At 42.0% G+C, this 27,028-nt stretch overlaps 1 protein-coding gene across 5 annotated transcripts in view; it reads right to left on the bottom strand.

The window, feature by feature from the left end:
* The window catches only part of SGIP1 (SH3GL interacting endocytic adaptor 1), a 221,250-nt gene extending 194,508 nt beyond the window's left edge, over positions 1–26,742 (bottom strand). The window contains exons 1-2 of one of the 5 annotated variants that reach the window (XM_053246549.1): positions 26,623–26,717; positions 3,973–4,017 (exon numbers count right to left, since the gene is read on the bottom strand). In XM_053246549.1, the coding sequence (XP_053102524.1) occupies positions 3,973–4,017; positions 26,623–26,677 (100 nt within the window). In that variant the 5' untranslated portion in view covers positions 26,678–26,717. Of the gene's footprint in view, positions 1–3,972; positions 4,018–4,609; positions 4,668–26,622 lie in introns of those variants that run through there. The other 4 variants (XM_053246555.1, XM_053246552.1, XM_053246554.1 and 1 more) reach the window with 4 other exon arrangements.
* Between the last annotated feature and the right edge of the window lie 286 nt (positions 26,743–27,028).

Here is a 27,028-nt window from a genome sequence, read left to right as displayed (position 1 = left end):
AACAGTAGGGGGATCAGTCTCGTAGCAACTAACAACCGGGGGGGGGGGGGAAGCAACCTTTTCACACCGGATATACAACATCCTAGCTGTATATTGCAGCAATTAAATTCGAGACAAGGCATTGGAAATGTTAACGGTACCCTACTATCTGCATAGGGACCGCGGTGTCACAACACAGGAAGTGTGGAGGCATGCTTCAGAGATACATCCTGACCCCGTTGAAGGGACTAGTCTGGAAAGCGCCATAATCCTTACTAACTGGACAAAGAGGCACCTTTAAAGTGATGGATCTCTTGTATTTAGCAGGAGGATAGCAACTGTCCCTTTTCATCCCATTTATCCCTCCTAGTCGCTGGTTTTTCTTTGTGTTTCTTTTTAGATTGCGAGTCCTTTTGCTCATTCTTTTTGCTATGTAAATAACTGAGAATTTTTGTTGAATATTCTTAGTCATCATAATGGTATAGATAGCTTTTATAATCAACGGAGTGGGAGACAGCTCACACCTATCTACCCAAACTTTAGTTGGCTTATGTCAACTCTATACCATCAAGATCATATTATTTTCCAAATGTTGAAATTTTAAGTGCATATTCTCTTATCAAATGTAGGCTTTCAGGGTTTTTGAGAGAGGCTCTATAACTTATTATTACGTTTGTACCTTTGCTTTCCACTTATATTCTCAATGCAGTGAACAGAAAATCAAAAACAACATATTCTGTTAAAAAGATAGCAACATCTAATGATAAGTGTCATTCTCTGAAGTTCTGCCTCAGTAATGAATAAATAAAGAGTCTTGCATTGTTTTCTAGAAGACTAGAGACTACAACATACTTCCCAAGAAAAGGAGTCCCATAAGACTTGTGTCACAACTAAGAAGGCTCCGATATATTTCCTTTCCATCCTCCTTTCAACTCAGACAGATGTAGCCCAAGGAGGGTATTTACTAAAGATATTTTAAAAAATTTCAAGTTTGATTCCTAATCTCAAAAGTATCTTGGGTCAATGAGTTCCATATGTATGCTCATATATGCTGTTTACTCTGAAAGACCATGCCCTGCCTTGTACATTTCAAGCAAATTTTGAGGCTGTTCTTACAGTCAGCCTAAACCAGGCTAGGAAAGCCAAGCCCAGTCTTTGCTGATTGAAGCTGAATGACTCCCAGCGGCAAACCCTGCAAAGAGGCCTCCCTCTTAAATAGGGTTAAGCAAGCTAGTGCTCCCTTAGCCCCATTTTCTTAGTCTGCCAGCCCCAGCTGCTTGCACCTGGGGCTGGGAGACTGCCAGGCTCCCAGCCAGCATCAGGGGGATCTCCATAATGCACCGTGCACTTGCACAGTGCATTATGGGAGTTTCAGGGGATGACACTTCCCAGCCCCCGACCCTGCACGCTGCCAGGTGCAGCCGGAAACTGACTGGGTGGGCGATCCACCTGCCTAGCAATGACAGAGGGATCGTCTACAGCAGTGGTTCTCAGCGTGTGGGTCCCCAGATGTTGCTGAACTACAACTCCCAGCATCCCTAGCCCCATTGGCCTTTGGTTGGGAATTATGGGAGTTGTAGTTCAGCAACATCTGGGGACCCACATATTGAGAACCACTGGTCTACAGGAAGGTAAGTGCTAGCAGCCTTCCTCCCTGCTTTCCCTCAAGCCCTTTCTCACTGATCATGAGAAAAGGCTCTTTGTATTGCTAATGGAGAAAATAAATATATTTCAAGAACGAAACAAATAAAAAACCCACAGGTGACCATCTTGTCTGACCACAGGAGTTACTCTTAGATTCAGAGGTACCTAGGAAAATATTTGAAAAGGGAATTCTGGGAAACCATTTGAAATGTTAAGGGGCTCTAGTCAATCTTCACAATACTCCAGCCTCTGAAAGTTGAGGGTCTGCATAATTAGGGCATATTGTTTTTTAAATGTACTAACAGATTTCCCTTGTTTATTGAGAAAGTAGGTAATTGTTTTATGTTTTAGTTCTTGATTGTTTGGGTTCATTGAAACATTATTATGCTATTACAAAGCTTGAAAAGCAGCTGACTAGGGTCACAATCTCACAAGTGTGTTATCTTAATGCAAGTGAAACTAACATGGTATTCTTTTGTCCTCTCCAAGAAATTAAAATTATTAGCTGCAATAGCACTTGCAACCTCTTGGTACTACTATAGATCATAAAACTCATCATGTGACTTTATTTAATTCACACTTTAATAAAGCATTATATAACATGTGATAAGGCAGTATAACATACAGGAAGGGAAAAATCAAATCAAATCAAATCAAAGCTTCCTGTTAGTGGGGTATGATTTCCCAAGAGCATAAATATAACAGTTTCAGAAAACCAACTAAAATCCTAGGAAAGGCAACACTTTCAGTTGTATAAATTCATCTTGCAAGTTAGGCAATTTATAGGCGATAAAAAGCCATTCATGTACACGTACTCTGATCCTTCAACTCTACAGAGAGCATATCCTGTTATAAAAGAGGCTTTGGTTAATTTCAGGAAATGGCAGGGTTTTAACCCTTAGGTAACTGTTGATTTGTCTGCATATTTTTTTTGTACACTACAACTTTGCCCTTATGATCTTGTAAAATTATAGGTTACAATTAAACTCATTAAAATTAATTGAAGATATGTCATGGTGAAGAACAGACTGAGAACGGCCTCCATAGTTAGACCAGGCACCTTACAGTGAGATATGGGGGAAATGACACGCAAACAGATCACAGTGAAGTTCTTTAGGCCTGAAATAATAAACCTTCATTCAATATGCATCATAAATACTCTTTTATGTTTGAGTTGCAGACTGTACTATTCACTGTTAGTTATATCTTTATTGGATTCAAACTGTACAAATTGCCTCCCCCCACCCAAAAGCAAGTCTCTCTGCACCATTATACAGTATGAAAGCCAGAAGAAATGCAGTCTTATTACACCTGCTATGAGAGTCCTAAACCTTGTTCCCAGTTCTGTCACTGCCCCAGAAAACATAAAACTAATTAAGAATTTGATCTTATTACCACAACACATTTATTCTCTCTGCAATTCCTTTACCTCAAGAACTCAAAATGGGTGAAAGAGAAATTAGTATTCTCGATGCAACTCTTCCCCCTCAAAAAACAACCAATGCACCCCCCAAATCCCATCAGGCTGAATGGGATCTCAACCACACATTTACAAGTGCATGCTTTAACACATTCCTGTGATTATCCTGTGCCACTCAGCAGGCCATGATGCTTCTCATGAACTCACAGCCATTTCCCTATGCTGAGCTTCTAAGCTAAAAGATGATCCTAACATTCTATGGCCACAACTGCTGCAAATTACAGAATGGTAAGATTGCTGTGCTATGGCCTCAAACCACAAATACTTGATGGGTTAACATGAATGACTCCACTCTTCTTTCACTGGAATATCTTTAGATCCTTCAAGCATTTCAGGTGCATGCCTAAAAAGTGTTAACACTGCAGAATAAACAGGCTCCATCCTCAATAAAAGGCTGACAGTAAATCTCATCTGAATGTTTTATATGATCCCTTTCTCTCTTGCCTTTTAAAAGGAAGTGGCAATGATTTTTTCAGAGTCCAATGTTTAATTAAAGTGTCATCCCCAATGCAAAAATTCACCATATTTACTATGCACATATTTTTATTGCAATCTTTATTTGGCTGAGAAAAATTATCCAGGCCACTAACTGCTAGATTTCCCATCCACCCCCATCCTGAAAAGATCTGCATGAATAAAAAATGTACACATCCTTGGCTGCATCAACAGAACTGAGAATTTGATCACTAGAGATGGTATCGGACATTGGTTATTTGCGCCACCGCAGCAGGGCTTTCTTTTTTTCTTTTAAAATCTGACACCCTATTTAGAATGAATTATACAGTAAGTAACAGTATTTGTCCTCCAGACATTGCTGTTGTCCATTAACAGCCTTAGAGATGTTAAGGCATAATCAGAATATAACCTACCTTCCATCATGGTGGCAGAATTGCATTCCTCAGTTTCCAAGGAGCCTAAAAAAATACAGGAAATTACGATTCCAGTTAAGCAGATGCTTAATGTCAGCCTTTAAAACCAGTGCCTTTGATACATGATTAGTACAGGTGCCAGAGGAAAAAAACTGAAATCAAAATGGAATGAGAGCGTGCTAAGGCAAAAAAGACAGGCCACGGATGCTGCTGTAAGCTGTATCACCTACAGGATCACAGAAGGATGCTGAGAGAGAGAGAGAGAGAGAAAGAAAGGGAGGGGTGGAGGGAGCTGGCTTAGCTCACACGCCTGCTAGTATCTCAGCCAATCCCTCCAGCTTTCTATCTCATCACATGGTAGCTTGCTTGCATCTCCTGACACAATACCCCCGGAGAACACAGGAACCTATCCCCCCTTTTTTATCCTTACTTTCATCACACATGCACACACAACCTCACTGCTGAACCTTCTCATGTATTTCCCCTCTCTACAATTCTGTTGTAGCAGCTGGGTGAACAAGATTAATTATCAAGCAAGATTAGGATAGAGCTCTGCTGTGAAATCTGCATGTAAACAGGTTTGTAAGGGGAAATGATGTAAAAATTTTAAAAATCACATTAAAAAACACCAACCAACCTAGGAATTCTGTTGGCATAAAATTGTACAGAGGAAGCAGCACAGCTGCATTCTGATAATGTCCGTGTATCCAGGATGTCAGTTTCTGTAGATCTCATAACACAGAGAAGCTGCAAGCCTGGCTTCACATTTGTGTCGGCTGATCCCCTCCTCTCTCTCTCCCTCCGCACCCCCGACCTCAGCCATTCAAGAGAAAAATCAATTGGCCTGACGTCACATCATAAACAATTATCTTCAGGAGGAGGATGCAGAAGAAATTTTACCCAGACCACCTTCCAAGAGTGCTTGGAAATTAATTTCGCATGAAGAGCATCCGTGCCAAAGGGCAGGGAATTGCCATTAAAGAGAGGAAACAAAAGGCACACAGACACGAGGGACTTTCAAATCAGCAGGCTCAGAAAAGCATGAGAATTTCAAGGCGGGGAGGGGGCCCTAAAAGCTGTGGAACTTGGCTGCTGCTAACCACATACAGTCACATCAGCAGAGTCACCATTGTCACCTCTAATTTGATGAGGTCTTAACATGCAATGCAATGACAAACATTCTGTTTCAGTCAAGCCAAGCTATTGTCATCTCCCTACAGAATTCCATAAAACATCATCTACAAAGACAGGAAAAAGACACATAACAAGGGAAAAAAGGGGGGGGGATGAAAACACAAGGGCAAGCCTTATAACCACCTCTAATTTCGCTGTCATCTCCTCCCCGGCACCCATATTTCATCTAGCCTTGGTAACTTCCGTGTTATGCCATCAGCATTACTAGAAGCATTTGCTGTTGAATTATTTGGAATGGAGGAGAGGGAGGGGGAGAATTCTTGCCATAGCCAAAATATTCATCTGAGTCAGATGAGTTCGCCCATCTAACTCAGATGAAGCAAGATAAGTATTCATCACGACAAAGTTCCAAATGGTTTCAGTGATTCCTGAACTTTAAATAGTAGTATCTGTCTGAAAAATACTTGTCTCCATGTATACTCTGGAAAAATAAACCACCGTTTACTGTTCCAGAAATACCAGGATCAGAAGAACCCAATAACGTTAATGTACTTTCCTTCCCCCGCCCACCACTTACTGTGCTTTCTCAGCATACCTGCTCTACTTGTTGCTGCAAGATTTTTGTTGCTGCAAGATTTTCCAGTGGCCAGTATAGGATGTGGTTTTCTACAAAGTGACAGGTGATAAATTTTAGCTGCTTTTTAATAGCATAGTAGATCAGTGTTTGCACTTGTATAAGCATATTCAGTGGCATCAGTGACATGCTGTTTGAACTTGTGTTTGTATGTTAATATATCGCAACAAGTTTTTGTTTTTTGTTTTACACCATGGGTCACATAGGAACCTGCCTTATACTGAGTCAGACTGTTGATCCATCTAACTCAGAACTGTCTACATTTACCAGAAGCAGCTCTCCAGGGTTTCAGGCAAGTATCTTTCCCAGCCCTACCTGGAGATTGCAGAGATCAAACATGGGGCCTGCTGCTCACAGAGCAGATGCTCTTCCATTGAGCTACAGTCCTCCCCAACATTTAAAAGAGGTGACCCTATTTCCCCCCTATACATGGGTTTGCCTGGGAGGCATTTGGCCACTTAAAATAATTTCAAATTAATATTTTAAATCAAGGACAGAATTTTCAAAATATACACACTAGCAATCCTAGCATACTTCCTAGAAATCTCCTAGAATGTATTGAAGATGTCATTCTTGGAGCCACATGACATGCAGTCCACAAGGAATATTGGCCTAACATACCCATCACTCCCACATGACCAGGCAGCTCTGCCAGTTGGTATCTTTGGGGCAATACAACATAGATGCAGAAGCCCTAATGCAAGTCCTGGATCAATAAGACCCAATATTGTATAGCTGTCATTTTCTTGTTTTATTTTTACATACTTTATTTTTGTTAACCACTTTGTGTCTGCTTTTAACAAAGAAAGGTGAGATAAATAATAATAATTTATTTTGAAGATGCAGGGTGGGAGGTGTTTTGCACAATCTTCACACATATTCACAGGATTTCAGTATTAAAAAGTAGAACCAGTATAGCTTTCAGGAATCTATGCCTGTTTCCTAGCAAACAAGCTAAAAACAATAACTGTGGTTTAAAGAGAAGCAGAAGAAGGGTTATGCTTATGGAAAAATAAGTGCACTCAAAATAAAAAATGGGAAAGTTAAACCTATGACTTCATTTGAAAGTGAGTGGAATAAGTTTAGAAGGTTTTAGAATAATAAATACAATCAAGGAAATCTGAATGAACAATACTGTCAATAGCATAAGAAATAATTATATGGTTACTTTAAAGATGGTCACTTCAGTGAGCCAAGAGAAAATGAAAAGCAAGTAAGTCAAATAGTCCTACTCCATATGTAATCTCTCTTTCCCTCCGTTTTCTGTATGGAAGCTTGTTTGGTACATTCTTTTTAAATTCCACATTGTATGTGTTCGTGAAGTATCGAGAGCGATGTGGTCTTGTAGTGTTATGAATTCTAAGTTGTATTTTAATGTATATTTTGCCTTAATAAAAATAAAAATTAATTAAAAAAAAAGATTGTGGTTGCCGTTGGTTGCCCCTCCTTTTGCCAGAGTCAAAATTCCACTGTTTTGGTATAGCTCTAAATCACTTCTTGGCCTTTTGGCTAAGATCAGTGTAGTGGTATAGCTCTCAAGAAATTAATCGATTTCTACACTTTCTCATTTACATTATATAATGTGATTTACTGTGTACTCCCATGGTTTACCAGCCCCATGTGAAGTTTCTGAGACTGCCCTGCAGTTAGCTTAATCTGTACAATTTTACCCCTTTCAAACATAGTCCGAGTGCTTTACAAACTTAATATAAGCTAGCTCTATTGGACTTCACCAGTTCCTTGTGAAAGAATCGAAGGTTCCATATTTAACATGCACTACATGCAATAGAGTTCCGGTCATAGAAAGCTCTTTACAGGGATTGCATTGTAGTTCTGTCCTCAGGTCTCATTTCCCACTGATGCTGAAATTTTATTGTAAATTACATTTAAAAGTATTATAACTTAATTTCACAAATTTTCAGTGCTAGAGGCACATGCTACTTTCTGAATTAAGACTGGAGACAAAATTTACTTTTATGTTCAAATAGAGACATATATTTAAATCAGCTCCCCAAACATGAGCTGGCATCTGTATTACTGCAACTGTGGGATAGTCTGTGGAAATTATTTCCTGGTATCCTCTTTGCCCAGTCAGAAAAGATATCATGCTTCCTGCAGGCACATTTCCACGGGCAACTGTGATACTTCTGAGCTTCCCCTGAACCCATTAGCTGAAGAGTGGATTGTATCAAGGAACTCTAATGTGTCCTCGCTTGTTCCTTTGTTTCACACAATTTGTAAACTCCTTCCAAACTGTGATATGACTATGCGAAGTAATTCTTTAGCCATTCAGGGGATAACTTAGAAAATGTGATCTCACCATGCATTAAAAGCTCAGGAGTGAGAGGACAATTTTTAAAAAGTTCCACAATGCCACTTGAAGCTCCGGGTCTCCACAACATATTTTTAATGTTTTGTTTTAAAAACAAATGCTTTTAAAGCTTTTTAGCATGTAGGTTTATTACGGAGCATCAACAATTTAAAAACTAAATCCTTTACTTCTATCTCTTGACCTTACTCTAGTCTGACCCAGAGATGGAAACCAGGAATGGTTCTTCTGGGCAACGGAGTGGAGAAAGGCAATTCTTCTGTGTTCAGAGCATACAAAGAGATATTATATCCTGCCAAGTTCCCAGATTATAAAGGAGAGAGGGCGTTGTGAGAAGGGCCCATCTTGTCATATCCAGCTTCTCTCACCCAAGAGCACAGCCAGAATACTTCAGTGCCTATTGGTTCACACTGGGCCGTGCTTGTCCAGTGTGAGGAACAAGCAGGGACACAAAAGCATGTGCCTGATCCTCCCTCTCCACACTTCTCAGCTGAGATGAGAAGCAAGGCAAGGGTGTGCACACACAAGTGTGGAGAAGCATCCCACCACCCAGTCATCTTCATAGATACTGTGTAAATGCCACATGTGCAGAAACTGTACTATGAGATCACCTGTGTTAATTTACAGGTGAAACTCGGAAAATTAGAATATCGTGCAAAAGTCCATTAATTTCAGTAATGCAAATTAAAAGGTGAAACTGATATATGAGACAGATGCATTACATGCAAAGCGAGATAAGTCAAGCCTTAATTTGTTATAATTGTGATGATCATGGTGTACAGCTCATGAAAACCCCAAATCCACAATCCCAGAAAATTAGAATATTACATGGAACCAAGAAGACGATTGAAGAATAGAACAATATCGGACCTCTGAAAAGTATAAGCATGCATATGTATTCAGTACTTGGTTTGGGCCCCTTTTGCAGCAATTACTGCCTCAATGCGGCGTGGCATGGATGCTATCAGCCTGTGGCACTGATGAGGTGTTATGGAAGACCAGGATGCTTCATTAGCGGCCTTCAGCTCTTCTGCATTGTTTGGTCTCATGTCTCTCATCCTTCTCTTGGCAATGCCCCATAGATTCTCTGTGGGGTCAGGTCAGGCGAGTTTGCTGGCCAATCAAGCACAATACACTGTATACTTTTCAGAGGTCCGATATTGTTCTATTCTACAATCCTTGTCTTCTTGGTTCCATGGACTTTGAAGAGCGCCGGCAGGGGAAATGCAGCGGAGGTGTGTGAGTACACTCTCCCCCGCCCTTAAAGAGCTACCCCCGCCAGTGCCGAAGAGTCTTTGGGCACATCCCTATCCCTCATGGTGTGTAAACTTGGCAAAGAGGCACCTTTTAACATGGTGATTCTCTTTATTTAGCAGGGGGAGAGTAACTGACCCTATCGACCCTCAACACAGTATCTCCAGTGACTATTGCTGGTGTCTGTCTTATGTTTCTTTTTAGATTATGAGCCCTTAGGGGACAGGGATCCATCCTATCTATCTATCTATCTATCTATCTATCTATTTTTTCTCTGTGTAAACTGCCCTGAGCCATTTTTGGAAGGGTGGTATAGAAATAGAATAAATACATAAATACATAAATAATAAAATAAACAAAGTTAGGTGGGTATTTTATATTGGCTTCTATTTGAAACCCTGGGTGTGTTGAGCTTTTAATGTGTCTGGGTCTGTCTGGAGATGGGGAGATGTATCCACTGATTATGGGGCAGCTATTCCAGTGGTGGTGGTGAATAGATGAGGTAACATTGACAGGTCAGCAGGCTGTTGCAGGGGAAGGGAAATCAGAAACAATTGCTGTTTCCCCTTCTGGCTGCTATGCCAGCTCTTTGACCTTGGAGAGCAATGCCAACCATCCACAGAACCTTGTCTTGCTTTTTTAAATGCCAGGTCGGTCCAGAATAAACCTGAAATCATGCATGATTTGATTCTGGATGAAGGGGCCATTCTGGTATGCATTACAGAGACTTGGTTGAGGGAGGCTTGTGGCCTGGTTTGGTCCCATCCTCTTCCTCCAGGGTACTCTGTTGAGGAGCAGGGGAGGGGAAGTGGGCGGGGAGGTGGAGTGGATGTGGTATATAAGAACAGTATCTCCCTTGCCAGGATCCCTGTTGAAGTGTCTGACCATATTGAATGTGTGTACCTAAGTTTGGAGACCAGGGATAGACTGGGACTTCTGTTGGTGTACCGATCGCCCCACTGCCCAACAGAGTCCCTAACTGAGCTGACGGACTTGGTCTCAGGCTTGGTGTTGGAGTCTCCCAGGCTTGTGGTGCTCGGGGTCTTCGATGTTCACTTTGGGACCAGTCTGTCCGAGGCGTCTCAGGAGTTCATAGCAGCCATGAGAGCTATGGGCCTATCCCAAGTTATGGGACCAAGTTATGGGTCCCAAGCTATGGGACCAACACATACTGCTGGTCACACACTTAATCTGGTATTTCACTCTGAACAGGGTAGTGTTCCATAGGTGGAGACTCCTGTGATTTCCCCATTGTCATGGACAGACCACCATCTGGTTAAGGTTGGACTCACGACCACGTCCCACCACCACAGGGGAGGAGGGTCCATTATTATGGTCTGCCTGAGAAGTTTATTGGATCTAATAGGATTCTGAGAAGCCTTGGAAGGATTTAGTGTTGGCTCTGCTGGTGACTCTGTGGAGTAACTGGAATTACCAACTCACCAGGGTAGTGGACGTGATAGCTCCTAAGTGCCCTCGCCGACCCACTTTGAAACTGGCCCCTGGGTATATGGAAGAGCTATGGGGGCTGAAGCAGCAAGGTAGAAGACTAGAGCACAAGTGGAGAAAGACTCAACTCGAATCCGAAAGATTACTATATGGAGTGCATTTGAAGATCTGTGTTCAGGCAATATGTGCGGCAAAGAAGCTATTCTTTTCCTCCTGTATCACGTCCGCAAGTTCATGTCCGGCAGAATTGTTCAGGGTTGTGAAGGGACTAATGTATGCCCCTTCCCCCTTGAATACATACTTGGAACCAACAATTACTCACTGTGATGTTTTAAATGAGTTTTTGTGGACAAAATCTCTCGTATTTGGGCCAACTTAGATTCAAACACCACAATCGTTAGAGAGTCTGATGCCAAGGTGTCCAGCAGCTCCTCTTATGTGATGACCCTGGATCAATTTCAGTTTGTCACTCCTGAGGATGTGGACAAGTTGCTCAAAATGGTGCAGCCTACGACCTGCCCTCTTGTTCCCTGCCCAGCATGGCTTATACTATAGGGCAGGGAGGCTGTTGTAGAGGGCCTGGTAGATATTATAAATGTTTCTCTGAGGGAGGGCAGGATGCCTCCTCCTTTTAAGAAGGCAATCATTAGACCACTTCTGAAGAAGCCTGTCTTGAATCCTTCAGAGTTAAGCAACTACAGGCCTTTCTCCAATCTTCCATGGCTGGGCAAGGTGATAAAGAAGGTGGTGGCCTCCCAGCTCCAGGCAGTCTTGGAGGAAACTGATTATCTAGACCCATGTCAAACTGGCTTTCAGGAGGACTATGGGGTGGAGACTGTCTTGGTCGGCCTGATGGATGATCTCCAATTGGCAATTGACAGAGGGAGTGTGTTGGTCCTTTTGTATCTCTCAGTGGCTTTTGATATTATTGACCACAGTATCCTTATGGAACATCTGAAGGGATTAGGGGAGGAAGGTATTGCTTTGCAGTGGTTCCGCTCCTACTTCACGGGCAGATTCCAGATGGTGTCTCTTGGAGACTGTTCTTCAAAATCTGAACTTTCCTATGGTGTCCCTCAGGTCTCCATATTGTCTCCAATATTGTTTAGCATCTACATGAAACCGCTGGGAGAGATCATCAGGAGATTTGGTGCAGGGTGTTATCAATATGCTGATGACACCCAAATCTTTTTCTCCATGTCAACATTATCAGGAGATGGCATAACCTCCCTAAATGCCTGCTTGGAGGCAGTAATGGGCTGGATGAGAGATAACAAACTGAAGTTGAATCCAGATAAGATGGAGGTACTTATTGTGTGGGGTTGGAACTCGGGAGACAATTTTGTTCTGCTGGTTCTGGATGGGGTCATGCTCCCCCAGAAGGAACAGGTATGCAGTTTGAGGGTTCTTCTGGATCCAAACCTTTCCCTGGTGTCCCAGGTTGAGGCGGTGGCCAGAGGTGCTTTTTATCAGCTTCGGCTGATATGCTAGCTGCATTTGTTTCTTGAGGAGAATGACCTCAAAATGGTGGTACATACGCTGGTAACCTCTAGGCTGGCTTACTTCAACGCACTCTGTGTGGGGCTGCCTTTGTACATGGTACAGAAACTTCCATTGATCCAGAATGCGGTGGCCAGGTTGGTCTCTGGGTCATCTAGGAGAGACCATATTACCCCTGTGTTGAAAGAACCACACTGGCTGCCGATTCATTTCCAGGCAAAATACAAGGTGCTGGTTATCACCTATAAAGCCCTAAACAGCTTAGGCCCTGGGTATTTAAGAGAACATCTTATATTTATTTATTTATTTATTACACTTATATCCCACTTTTCTTCAAAGGACCTCAGAGTGGTATGCATTGTTGTTTTTAACCTCACAACAACCCTGTGAAGTGGGTTAGGCTGTCTCATGGTCTTCTTCACCATGAGCCCCATCACCTGTTAAGATCATCTGCAGAGGTTCGTCTGCAGTTGCCACCAACTCGTTTGGTGGCTACTCTGGAATGGGCCTTCTCTGTTGCTGTCCCAGGACTTTGGCATGCACTCCCTGTTGAAATAAGAGCCTCTCCATCTCTGGCAACTCTAAAAAGGCACTGAAGACACATTTATTCACCCCTTTTAAAAATTAGATTAATGGTTTTAAATTTTTAATGTTGGTTTTAAATTATTTTAATGTTTAAATAATTTTAATTGTTTAATTGATTTAGTTTTGATTTTGTTAATTTATTTTAATTGTTTTTCTTTGGATGTAAACCAGCCTGAGGTATTTTTGGAAGGGCGGTATATAAATTGAATGAATGAATGAATAAATGAAACCATTATGACATTATACATCAACATTATTTTTTAAATATTAAATATATTTCTAAAATGAATACAGTATTGTATGAAAATGCCATTGTATCTTCTAGAAATATTTATGTTCTAGCAATATATCTTAAATAAATGAAAACAGGCAAGACTTTTCTTACCAACTTGTCTGCCTTGCTGGATAATTGTGCAATAAATTTTCTTTAGCATTACAATAGCAGAAGGAGAAGTCCATGGACATTTGTCAGTGTTATATTTCTGAAAGTTACAGCAATGCCCATGGAACTGTGGTGTTTTATTATGTCACCAGCTTTTTAAAAACAACCAAGTGAATAATTTAAGACATAATACTCAAGGTTTGGTGTGGGGGAAAAGAAAAATTTCACAATTAAAGAATCAATCAAGGATCTCAGCTGGTCATCAATACTTGCAGTTCACATCAACTTCCTTGGCAGTTTCAGAGATAACTAGCTTAACCCGCACAGAGCATCTGCACGCTAGTACTTGATTGCTCCCCTCACCCCCTGCCACAGCCCCCCTCATCTCAGAGATCTCTCCACCCTCACCTGAGCCACATTACTTCTCCTCATCCTCCATCCGGTTGCTTCCATCCCCCTCACCACTCTTGGTCACTCCTCCATCCCTTTACTCCATCCCCCTCACCCCTCTTGGTCATGGCTGCAGCATTGCTGGCACCTATTGGCCAAGCTGCAGCCTCCTATCCCCTGAGACCTCCCCACCCTTACCCGAGCCCTGCTCCTCCCCACAGGAGCAGCAGCAGCAGTTGACTGGGCCCTTCCTTGCTGCCGCCACCGCCATGGCCGCTCATTCCCCTCAGGCCGCTGACAGGCCTGGGCTCATCCCTTGCCTGTCTGTCTGCCTGCCTGCCTCTACCAATGGCCCAAGCAGCAGCAGTGGTTGACTGGGCCCTTCCTTGCTGCTGCCACCATGCCCACTTGTTCCACTCAGACTGCTGACAGGCTCGGGACCATCCCTTGCCCTTCCTTCTTTCTCTATCCCCCTCCCTTTCTCTATCCACCACTCGCTTTCCCCCATCTGTCTTCCCCTCCCTTCTCTCTTTCTCTCTCTCTTTCTCTGTCCCTTCCAGAGTTAACAGATCTTGTTCATCTTGTTTCCTCATCTAATTCAAACAACAGCATTCTCCTTCTCCTGAAAGGGCTCTTTCCTCCCTCACGCCCCTCTCTTCGCAGACCCCTGCCCACTATCCTTTTATATATAGAGATTCCTCTCCTCTACAATCAAGAACATCTTCAGACCAGTAACAGTTGCATTCCAACTGACCTTAACCATCACAGGCTCCTCCTCTTTATTTGGATATGGAATCCCCACTGCCCAATCGGGTGCTTTTGCTCACAAACTCTCATGAGAGCTGCCACACATGGGATTAGCCATGGGTATGCCTTAGAGAATTAAATATATAGACTAGCTGGGCCGGGCGCAGAGCACCTGCGCCACTGATGGCCCGCCTGGCCTGCTTATCCCCCTGCCTGCCCTGCCGCGGTTTCTGGCTGGCTTTCAAGCCGGCCTGTGCTCTCCTGCCACCACCTCCTCATTCTGGCGGCTGGCCCAGCCCTCCGCCTCCTCCTCATCCCAGCAGCCAGGCCCGCCGCAGCCTCCTCCTGGCAACTCGGCCACCCCTCCTCCTGGCGGCCAGGCTGGGCCTGCCATCATCTCCTCATCCCGGCAGCCGGGCCAACCACTGCCACCTCCTCCTGGCAGCCCAGCCACTGCCTCATCCTGCTGGTCAAGCCAGCATGCCGCTACTGCCTCCTCATCCTGGCAGCCGGGCCCACCACCACCTCCTCATCCCAGCCACCACCTCATCATCTGGCAACTGGTCCAGGCCAGGACCGCCACCACCGCCTCCTCATCCCAGCGGCCGTTTTCTCCATGTCCCGTCGCTAGTCGGGCAGCTTCTTGCAAGAGCTGCCACACATGGGATTAGCAACATGGATGCCTAGGAGAAATAAATATATAGATTGTCTGCCTTTTCATGCAGAACATATAGAATTTAGCCATCTCATATTATTATTATTATTATTATTATTATTATTATTATTATTACATTTATATCCCGCTCTTCTCCAAGAGCCCAGAGTGGTGTACTACATACTTGAGTTTCTCTTTCACAACAACCCTGTGAAGTAGGTTATGCTGAGAGAGAATTGACTGGCCCAGAGTCACCCAGCTAGTTTCATGGCTGAATGGGGATTTGAACTCGGATCTCCCCGGTCCTAGTCCAGCACTCTAACCAAACAGGCTTCCCTTGGTTGTGTCCCACTCTAGAACTGCTCATCCCCAATGAATGAGAAAAGAAAGCATAATGGACTTTGAGATCTGACATTCTTTTTCCTTCCATTCCCAAGGAGGAGGAAAACCCTTGGCTGGACCTTTAAAATAATGTCTTGGCGCATCTGCACATTTCTTCCTCCTTGAAGACAGAAGGAAGAGGGCACTGTACACCAAATCCTTACCGCTGGACTGAGCATTGGGATATGGAAAAGGGTGGGTGGGAGTTGAATGTGAAAAAGATTGGCTTGCTCAAGGCAATCCTGTGATTTGTTATTGTTAATGCTGGGGAAAATGTTCGATTCAGTATAACCAAATAACAGTTCTGTGAAATTAAAGCATTTCTCTTGAAGTCCTTGGCAAGAGCTGATCCAGGGTGTCACAGAGGCTTCAGACCAGTTGTGTGTCTTTCCTCTCTACAGATGGTCTGTTAGGCTGCATATGGGGTATTCCCAGACACTTCCTCAATTCCTCAATTAGAAAGTATCTCACTATTTATTAAAGCAAGAAAGGAAAAAACTAAGCTAGGCTGGTTTTCTGCCCAATTGTTCAGTAAGACGTATATAACCTGCTCTACAATTCAAGTGTACTGACAATCAATGCAACAGCACTGAGGTGACAAATAAGCACTTAGGAATTCATTTACTTATGGGAAGGATTTAATTTCTTTAAGAATATTGGACTTGTTTTTAGGATTTCGCTTATAATAGCTCACCCATCTGCCCACCATATGTATCTTTACACTCTGACTGCCACACAAGTTCTGCCTAGAATTTAAAGGCTTTAATTTCTTTTTAAAATCTTATTTTATTTAGCATTTTGCTTATAATGTCCTCTTGCACATGCATATCTTTGACCACTCTGACCACCACACAGGTTCTGCCTAGAATCCTGGTCCTGTATAGGACCCTGAAACTCTCCCAAGCCATCCTTTTAAAGTACAATTGTCTAAAACATTGGTCTGTCTCATACGTTCTCTAGAATGATTTGTCAGCTGCAGAGCAAACCAAACAGCTCAAAAATATTATGAGTCAGTGAGGGCAATTCATGGGCAATTCCATGCTATCTGAACCTACAAAGTTATATAAACCTTTGGTCCATTTGGCCTGGAATGGGCTGCTTTGGAAGTAGCTCTCCAAGGTCTAGGAAAAGGTCCTTTTGTCAGAGATCCTTTTAATTGGAGACTTCCAGGACTGAGCCTGGGGCCTTTTACATCGAAAGCGTCTGCTCCACTACTGGACTGTGGCTATCCACTCTCTTAAATAATACAGCTAACGCCCAACTGTCATTTACAACTCAGGATTTTCATAGCAAATTAAACAGTACTGACATGTGAAGAGGCAGCTTAATAAAATCCCCTGGATTTGAATCTGAATGTTTAAGGAAGGGTTTTTTCAGCCTGCATAGCAGAAATTAAAAACAGCCTCCATTCAATACACAAGCATAAAAAATAAAATGAATTAGTCATAGCTAAGAGTGAAGTCATGCTTTATAACATGCGACAGGCTCCTGCTGGAGCAGCTGTATCTCTTGGCTCTTAGCTAGTAGCGCCAAGTGGCGCTCCCCATCTGGGTTGCTAGACAAGGTGCCTTCTGGACACTGCTTGCCGAGTGCAAGGAGCTTTAGGTTCTGATGGCAAGGGATTTGCTAAATAAAGCTCAAAGCTGCCAGCCTCATCCCTAGTCAGAATTCAGTGTCAGTCAATACTGTGGCACAAATGAAAATGACGACAGGGTAACCCCACATACTTGTTTTGCTTGCATGTTAGCATACATGGTTTTACAACAATTTCACTAGTCTGTCATGATGATCACCATTTCTACCATGAAAACAAGTCTCTTTTCACAGCACAAAACTGGAAAGCTGATTTACAATGCAGAGTTACCACCGTAAACTCTAGGATGGGAGGAATGTCTTACTGGCTTTCGCAAACCATGCCCTCTTCCCTCAGTATCTTTTCTCTTATGGGTGGGAAAGCAGCAAGGAAGAGCAGAAAAATGGCCTGTGGGCAAAAGTGCCCCTGTTATCTAAACAAAAGAGGCACCTTTTTAAAGTGGTGATTATCTTTATTTAGTGGGGGAGAGCAACTGGCCCTATCCATTCCAAGCACAGCATCTCTCCAGTGGCTGTTGCTGGTGTCTATTGTGTATTTCTTCTTTTCGATTGTGTGCCTTTTGGGTACAGGGAGACATTTTATTTATTTATAATATCTATGTAAACAACTTTGAGAACTTTTGTTGAAAAGTGGTATATAAATAATCATTGTATTCATATCTGACATATGTGTGTTACATTTTTAAAATTCCCAAATACCATTTAAAAAAAAATACATTTTTAATACTCAATATTTCTCTCTCTCTCTCTCTCTCTCTCTCTCTCTCTCTCTCTCTCTCTCTCCAAGGCGTACCCATCGCTAATCCCATGTGTGGCAGCTCTCGCAAGAGTTCACAAGCAGCTGCCTGGATAGCAAGAGGGACGGGGGAGAAAATGGTGGTGGTGGCCAGCAGGCAGGGAGGGAAACTGCTGGCAAGGCCGACTGGTGAGGAAAATCGCCAGGCCAGCCAGCTGGCTGGCAAAGGAAAGCGGACTGGGAGGGGGGAAACGAACTGGGGCTGAAGGGAGGGGGGCGAAATGAAGATGGGGAAGAGAAATAGGGAGAACTAGGGGTGCAGATGCTCTGTGCCAGATCAGCTAGTTTGTTATTAATGCTTGCAAATTCAGTTCTCTGAGCTGAATTCCCCCAGGTCAATCCAAAGGCATAGATACAAACAGGTGTCGTGTACATGTGTGTGAGTAAGTATGGTAACAGCTGTTAAGAAAAAGTCTCCAGTGGTGATAGAAACAAGTTACTCATATCTTACCAGGATAAATACTATCTTTCTGTGCTATAGAACTATTAACCTGCATTCCTATTCAGATTTGACACAAAAACAACAGTAGATTAGTATTAAAAAATCAAACACATTTTAGCTGCAAGAAATATGTACAATCTGTTAACAATTCAACACAACTTATAAAACTTCAATCTAGTTATCTGAGTCAGTACATTTAACGGGTGTTTATTTGATAGGTTTGACCTTTTCAAGCACCCTGAGTTTGAAACATACTTCATATTTTGCTGTGTGTGCATTTTAATTGCACCCAACTATGTAGATAGATGCTGGACTTTATTTTACGAGCTTAGGAAAATCAGATCTGACAGATACCAGTCCACAATGCCTCTGGTTCATCCCTGTCTACCAATTAGTGCAGACTAACTGACTTTCAAACAGACCACATGGATATTAGTTCCCATGTGGATAAGGAGATACCTTATCTCCCTTATGAAGAAGAAACCTTCAAGAAATCTGTTCCACACAGTGAAAGAAACGCCCAAACCTCTCACGTTTATCATTCCTTATACCTGCAGCACTGATTGCACAATAAAACCACTCCTCAGTTAATAAAGTGATGTGGGAGGAGTACAAACACCAACTGTGGCCACAGGGCTCTTTATATTTTGGTTCACAGAGGCAGAGTGGAGCTTTTCCATGGCACTATGACTCAGAGTGATATTGCAGATATACATCGTGGTAAAAAGGGCCACCAAGTCAGAGACTACCCAAGACATTTTGGTGACCGATGTGGAAAATCCAGGTTGTAGCCCCTCTCACTAGTTAAGGACACTAGAAAAATTCTCTTGTAGAAGCCTCATTTAAACTGTGTACATTCACTAGCACTGCACAGCTTTCAGTCACCTCAGTGGAACATGATAAGATTCACCAGATCTGAGCAACAGATCAGAGTTCTATTTGCTTCCCATTCTGCCATGACACCTCAAATCCACCACCTTCAAAAGGTCTCATGTCAGACTATCCCTATACCAGTGCTACACCAAATTAGCATCTAGCCTATGCTAGATCATAGAAACATGCATGTGCACATGCACACAAACAAAGTTTTCTCATCTTGACTTTTATACTCTCAATTTTCTAGTTATATATATATATATATATATATATATATATATATATATATATATATAAAATTACTCTGCCTTTCTCACAGGATTCAAGGCAGCATATAGCAAATCTAAAGTCATTTAAAAACCAAAATAGAATCAATTAAAAGCAACCATTGAGAGAGCAAAACATCTAAAGAGTTATATAAACAAAGGTGAAATTTTTGTGACAGAGAAGGTCACAGCAGATGAGAGAAGGGGGTTCATCTAAATTGCCAGGTTTTTGTGAGCCTTCCAAAGATGGAACATGATGGGGTCAGTTGAATCTCAGCTGGCAAGATGTTCCACAGGGTGTGGGCCACCACTGAGAAATATATGCTGCCGATTTATTATTATTCCTCTACTAATGGAGAGAGGTGGGGATGTTCCTTAAAAGGCTTTCCAAGTGTCAGGTTCCTCCTTTCCCACTGCAAATATTATAAATGCAATGTTATAATGGAAGGAACTCCAGAACTGAAAGTTCCAGCCGAATCTATTGGCAAGGTTATTAATTGCCAGTGTAACTGCATAATCTTATTACTACTACTATAATGATTCACCCTTCTTCCTATCACACTGTTAATCTCATTGCTGAGGGTGGCCTTTCATGTCCCTTATTTTCATTCTGTAATCGGGAAGTAGGGCATGTAATGGAAGAACATCAACAAGGAGGTGTCAGTGGGCAGGGTTATTGAACCTTTCCTGTCTCCGCCTATTCCTCGCGTGGGTTTCACCACTGGGTGTGGTATCCAAGAAGGCCCCAGGTGAGTTTCACCTGATTCACCATTTGTCTTTCCCAAGGAGTTCATCAGTCAGTGATGGCATCCTGGAGGAATTGTGTTCAGTGCCCTACACTTCTTTGGACAAAGCAGTCTGCATTGTCTGGAGCTGTGTAGGGATGTGCAAACTGGTTTGACGTCAAGTGTGTTCGATGTCAAGCCAGTTCGGTTCGACAGTCTGGGGTCGAACTGAATCACCCCCGCCTCTCAGTCTGGCCCTGGACCGAACACCCCCTGACTGTTTGGGGCGGGGGGATGTTCATGAATATATATATATATATATATATATATATATATATATATATATATATATATATATTTAACCTTCTCCCCTTTGGGGAAGATCCCCAAGGCAGCGGGTGTGTGTGTGTATGTGTGTGGAGGTTCCCCCTCCCCCTGCTGGCCTCCATTATTACCCCCCTTTTGGCCAGTTCTTCGGCCCGTTCGGGCCTCCATAGTTCAGCACGGTGGCCATTTTGGATGCTGCTGCACATACACAAATGGCCTCTGTGAGGCCTGGTGTGTTTGCAAACCTCCCCCAGACCAAACTGTGGGCGTTTGAGGTGGGAGGGATAAGTGCACCCTCCCCCACTCTTAAAGATAGACCCCTGCTGCCGTCGAAACCGGTTCCATGCACATCCCTACCAGAGAACAGCAAAGGAATTTAGGAGCCTATGTCTCCTTAGTTCATTTAGTATACTGAAAAGTATAGCTGGCGGGGGGGGGGGGGGACCAATGAGCTTTATTGCATTCCTTTATAATTTCTCTCTCTTTCTGAATAATTGAATAATTTAAATTATTCACTGAATAGTTTTAGCATACAAATACTCTTCCTTTAAAGTCCTTTTGAATTTCCATAGGGGATCTTTCACCTCCATAGTCAACTTTCTATCTTATAAGCCACTTTTGTGTATAGGGGCAATTAGACCTCACACATGGAAAGAGTCATTGACAAACATACACTCCATCTGACATGAACATGATATTGGCACAGCATAGGGTGAGAAGGAAAGAAAACCTCAAGTCAACATTCAGTCCTCAGCTCTCCTGGTTTTTAGAAAAAGGCAGATACTGTATTATGTCCAAAGTTAATAATGTTAATTCAGCATTTTCCTCTTTAATAAGAGGAAGCTTCTCCACACACTTTAACAATTTAGCCCAGAGAACACACTTCCACATCTCTACAATTACTTGGCTAGGAGAAGAATCAGGCGGGGGGGGGATGGGTAAAATCCGTATATAATCCTTTCCCCACCTCAGATTGTTCCATACCCAGATTTTTTTTTATTATTTATTGATTTGATTTGATTTGTATCAAATCAAAAATGATTTGATACAAATGATTTGATACCCTTCCAAAATGGCTCAGGACGGTTTACAATTAAAGCATTTTAAAAATAGGTGAGAATGTGAATCAGGAGTAGGACACAGACCACTGTGATGGAACAGTCTTCTACAGCTTGACTTGGGAAGGAAAAAACATCTATTATGTACACACAACCTCTGTTTTTCCATATAGGAAACAGCAACATTAATTCCCCCCACACACGTTCCAACCTTTTCCATATATCTAGAATGCAAACACAAAATAGAGCTTTCTCAACAGATGCCTAGTTAAAGCTTGTAGTAAGATCACTTGGCTGTTTTGATCCATTCAAGTGACATTTTTAAGCCTACCTTCAATATGGAACAGTTTTACAGTTGAAGATCAGAGGAACCTACACAACAGACATTTTCAATATATTTAGGCAAGGCAAGCTTGCAGCCTGTACAGTGTAACCTTAAGTATGTTTATTCATAAAGATGTACTAAATGTAATACAGTCTGCAATCTCAAGCACTTCCTTGAGGAACAAGTCCCATTCATTCAAATCAGTGGGACTTACTCCTAAGTAAGTTTTATTAGGGTTGGCTGTAAATATGCATTCAATTGTAGTCCAAGAGACAGTTTCCACTGGGAATATCACCATCTTTAATTATCAGACCTGTTTCCTGGGTCTTTTTACCCAGGACATTTACATTTTACAGGCATGGGTTGAATTAACTGATGTGCAAAAATAAAATGAAATGAAAAATTCATGGTAAGAGGGAGACATGTAGCTAGTACTAACACAAATCCTTTTGATTTCTTGTTGGTGTATCAAAGACTATTAAAACTGAAAAGCAAATAGTACATTTATAGGACACCTACTGAGGTTGGCTTCAATGGTTGTTTTTTAACCTAGGACAGTCACTGTGGTATTTTCACTGGTTTGCAAGAAACTCTATTAAAGTTTAGGCATACCAAAAGTGTCCAGATACAAGGAAGGACATGGCTCCTGTATCTTTAATAGTTGTGCAGCTACAGGGATATCAGCAGGTGCAGCTTTCCTCAGTTTTGTCTGTTCAATGACAAGCAGCATCTGACAGGATTCCCGCAGCTATGCAACTATTAAAGGTACAGGCACTCCATCCATCAGCGCTTGAATTATAGAGAATTATAGCCAGAGGTGGTCTGGTCCCCTTATCTTTTTAAAATGACCACCTCAGCCTTAAGGCTACTGGTGGGAGGCAGGTGTGTCAGGAGAGAAGGCTTATGGATTTCCTTCAAGGCCCCCTATCTTTCCCTCCACAATTCAAGCTCTGCTTGTTATCTCTTGCATCGGCTCCCTGTAGGCATACCAGCCTTATTAAAAAAGCCAGAAAGTGTCCTCAAAGGCTGCTAGGAAAGCTGTGTTTAAAATTTGCTCTTTGTTTTTGGCATGCTTAAAAATGACTATCATTGAAGCCTGTGTGTGGGCACTCTATTTTGTCTAATTTCGATTAGTTCTCAAACCTTCAAAATGTCCTTCGTCTCTGAAAAGAGGTAAGGAGTACTGTATTCCAAATGGGTAAATCAGCTGGGAAAAGTCAAGGCTATATAAAGCATGCCATCTTAAGTGCTGCTTACAAAAAAGTGTCACTGCTTTGTCTGCTCCCTTCAATTTTTAGCTGTTTCTACTGTGTATGTAGAGAAAGCAGTTGAAGAAGCAACAGAACTGCATGCCCATCCAACTATTGCTAAAATAAATTCTAAAACATACGAAGAAGTCTGCAATCTTCCAGTTTGTTTTCTTAATAAGACTTGTCTTTTCTTGCTTTCAGACAATAAGCTAAGAAATAAATGCATTACATTAGCATATAAAAGTTGTTTTGAAGATCTGGCATTCTGCTTCCAGCAGTGGCCAACCAGGTCTTTCCAAAAATTTCAGAAGCAGGGCAGGATGGTAAACTTTTGCTTTTTGTCCCTAGCACCTGGTGGAGGTCTACTGAATATGGAGGCTCCATTTAGCTGCACTTAAGAAGAGGTGACACAATATGATAAAATTTGAGAATGAACCATTCCTTAAGTCCCCCACCCCCTAGCCTATGCATGTTTATTTGGAAGTAAGTCCCATTCTGTTTAATGGAGCTTATTCAAAGCATGGACAGGATTCCAGCTTTATAAGCAAATCTTTTGACATGTTTTAAAAGCCACACGTGTAAAGAACAAACCAAAACCAGCAAAAAACCGTGTGCAGACAGCAAATATATATAAACATGCAAATTCAAAGATTAAATAATTATACTTTTATATATATGTGTCTTAAATTCTTTAAATAATACTTTAAATTCTTTAAATAAACAAACATATTTCAAAGGAACATTAGAAAATATCCAAAGTAGCCCAGAGCACAGAATAATGAAAATGGTAAAAATATACCAATCTTACTAAATCAATATGAAGAACTGTGATGTTGCAACAGAACACCAAAACAAGTTCACTATTTCCCAGAGTTGTTGGCAAAGAGAAATGCGCTCGCTGTAATGATTGTCCGTTCTGTTATCCGAAGCTTGTAAGAATAATAATTCTTTCGCTTGTAGGTCCTTTACATAAAGAAATGTGTTGTAATAATAGTCCGTTCTGTTATCTGGAGCTTGTAATAATATTCCTTTCACTAGTAAGTCCTTAAAAACTGTCCGGATATTCAGTGTTTTTCGCCAAGGCTTCCTCAAGAAGGAGTTATCAGCTCTGTGTTCTTGTCCATGTATGTGACCCCCCGCCCCCATCAACTTCACAATGCCTGGACCAATATGAACCAAATTTAGTACAGTTGTAGAGACACATAGGGACATCTCAATGGCATAGTTTGTGATGATGTTATCCATCCCAGTTCAAGATGGCAGACGTGTAAACGTTTGGGGTGTAGGTGGGGCTAACTTCTAAATTGCCTAATTTGAACCAACTTTGCTATAGCTGTAGAGACACATAGGGACACCTCAGTGGCACAGTTTGTGATTATGCCATCCATCCCGATTCAAGATGGTGGACACGTGAACATTTGAAGTGCAAGCGGGCTAACTTGTGTACTGCCTAACTGATGTGAACCAAATTTGGTACAGTTGTAGTGAGTGACACACAGAGACACCTAAATGGCAATGTTTGTGATGATGTGATCCACCCCAATTCAAGATGACGGACATGTGAACATTTGAGGCTGAATTGGTTAGGCTAACATTTGAACTGCCTAACCAATTTGAACCAAATTTGCTACAGGTATAGGGACACATAGGGATGGCTCAAGGGTATCATTTGTAATGATGTCATCCATCCTGATTTAAGATGGTGGACACATGGACGTTTGAGGTGCAAGTGGGCTAACCTGTGAACTGCCTAACCGATTTGGACCAAATTTAGTCCAGTTGTAGGGATAGTGAAGGGAAAATAGGCAGATTAGTTCTTACTAGAACAACTTGTTTTAATTAGTCATAAATAATTATATGTTCTTTATGACATGAAATATGAAAGATAAATCATTTTGGATAACAACAATAATTCAAAATAATAAATCACACTATATTTTAGTAATGAAAATTGGTGCACTGTGTCTACTTGGCTCTTATTTTTCCATTAAGAACAAACAAAAATCCCATTTTGAACAAACAGATCATCTGCCTGATCCTTCTCTTGCTTTTATTATGTTAGTCAATTTACCTACATAAGCTATATCCCAATACACAAAAAACCATTTGTAATCAATTGAAATGTGACTTTCCTCCAGTTAAAACTTATTCTTAACTTTGCTTCTGTCAACATATGAATGATCAAATCTAAGTCTTCCTGACCCACAATAAATTTCAGAAAGCAAAACAGCACTACCAGCATGTCTATAGGTAAAACATAATCCATCATCTCTTCAATACATTCTAAGACTGACAGTGAAAAAGGGGCATATTTATTACAATTTCAGAATATATGAATCAGATCAGCTCCAAAGGCCCTGCATCTCCAACATGCACCCCAAATCCTTGGATAGCTACCATTAAAAAATGATCTTAGACACATATCACTCTAAAACTCATGTTGTCATACAATTTGATCATCATCATCAGCAGCAAGAGCCTCTTATCAATTGAAGTTCTATGGAGCCTGGACCATAGGCATACTCTAGAAATTGAATCAAATGCAGCTTTAAAGTCTATGAATGCAGCAAATAAGGTAGATTTGGAAGATCTTGTGTATTTCTCAGCTAAATGTTATACGACCAGACAATGGTCAATGTAGAATGTCCTGCTCTGAAACCTGCCTGCTCATCTTCCAGGAATTGCTCCTGCTCCAACCAGTCTACGAGATCCTGATTTAATAGCCTAGCATACATTTTGCTAATAATACTAATTAGGCTTATGGGTCTATAATTAGACGGAACATTTCTGTTACCTTTTTTGATAGTAGGTACCACATCTGCCAGACTCCAGTCTTCTGGTATGTGGGCTGAGTTGTTTATATGGGTAAATAAGGCTGCCAACACTTGTGTCCACCACTCGGGATTTACTTTGATCATCTCAACTGGGATAAAATCACTTCCAGGGGCTTTACTACTCTTGAATTGATCTATAAGTTGTTTGACCTCTGCAATTAATACTGGGGGCCAATCCTGAGTACTTTCAAGTGAGAGCTCTGATTCAAGGGTGTGATGATAGGCACTACCAAAAAGTGAGCTAAAATGTGCTTTCCATACCTTAGCTGGAATGGCTGTTATTCTGCCTTTCCCACCACATATTATGTCTTTAGTATGGGAGCAGGTCCCTGATCCTTAGCTGGAATGGCTGTTATATTGCCTTTCCCACCATGTATTATGGCTTTGGTATGGGAGCAGGTCCCTGTTCTAGGATCATGAACCAGGCCCTAGGTTAGTGCCTGGAACTAAGCAGGCTATCTTGCTGCATGTTCCCTCTGGGAACCACACAAAAGCCACACAGAGAAGCTAACGTGTGCTTCTTTGCCTCCAGGACTGAAGCTCAGTGCAATCAAGGAATCTCTTTGGACCTTCAAAGGCATAATAAAGAACAAGGCACAGTTGGTAGACCATACTATAGTCCAACTGGATACAATTTCCTCAAGATTCCAGCAGATAATTAAAACATTTGGTAGATCCAGTGGTAGATCTCATTGCAAGCAAAGAGAACCGTTCATACCTAGTATGTAGGACAGATGCCCCTGTAAGCCACTGGGTTGAAGGAACTTCTTCATGACTTTCCTCTGCTACTGCATTTGCTACAATTCCCCAACAGCTGCTGTAGCTTTCTTCCTGATGCACTGAGGACTCAGCTGATCCTCAGCTGACACCCTCATGAAGTGTGCACATTAGGAGGCCATGCTAGGAGCCCTCATGCAACTCTCCCAGTCCTCCTGAATATGTTTTGTTGCATCAGGGGGCAAATGCTTCTGAGCAAGTCTTGTATTCTGTAAGTATGGAAACACATGGCTGAGGGTCAATGATAATTTTTTGCTATTTAGGAGTACTTTTGGAGAAGAGCAGTGCTTGGAAGTATTAGCCCCCTTCTGCAACTGTGTGCAGAAGAGGACTGAAGGAGTTGTATG

Source organism: Hemicordylus capensis, chromosome 4 (assembly GCF_027244095.1).
Source record: "Hemicordylus capensis ecotype Gifberg chromosome 4, rHemCap1.1.pri, whole genome shotgun sequence".
Classification (NCBI taxonomy): Eukaryota; Metazoa; Chordata; class Lepidosauria; order Squamata; family Cordylidae; genus Hemicordylus; species Hemicordylus capensis.
This window is presented reverse-complemented; position numbering and strand designations above follow the sequence as displayed.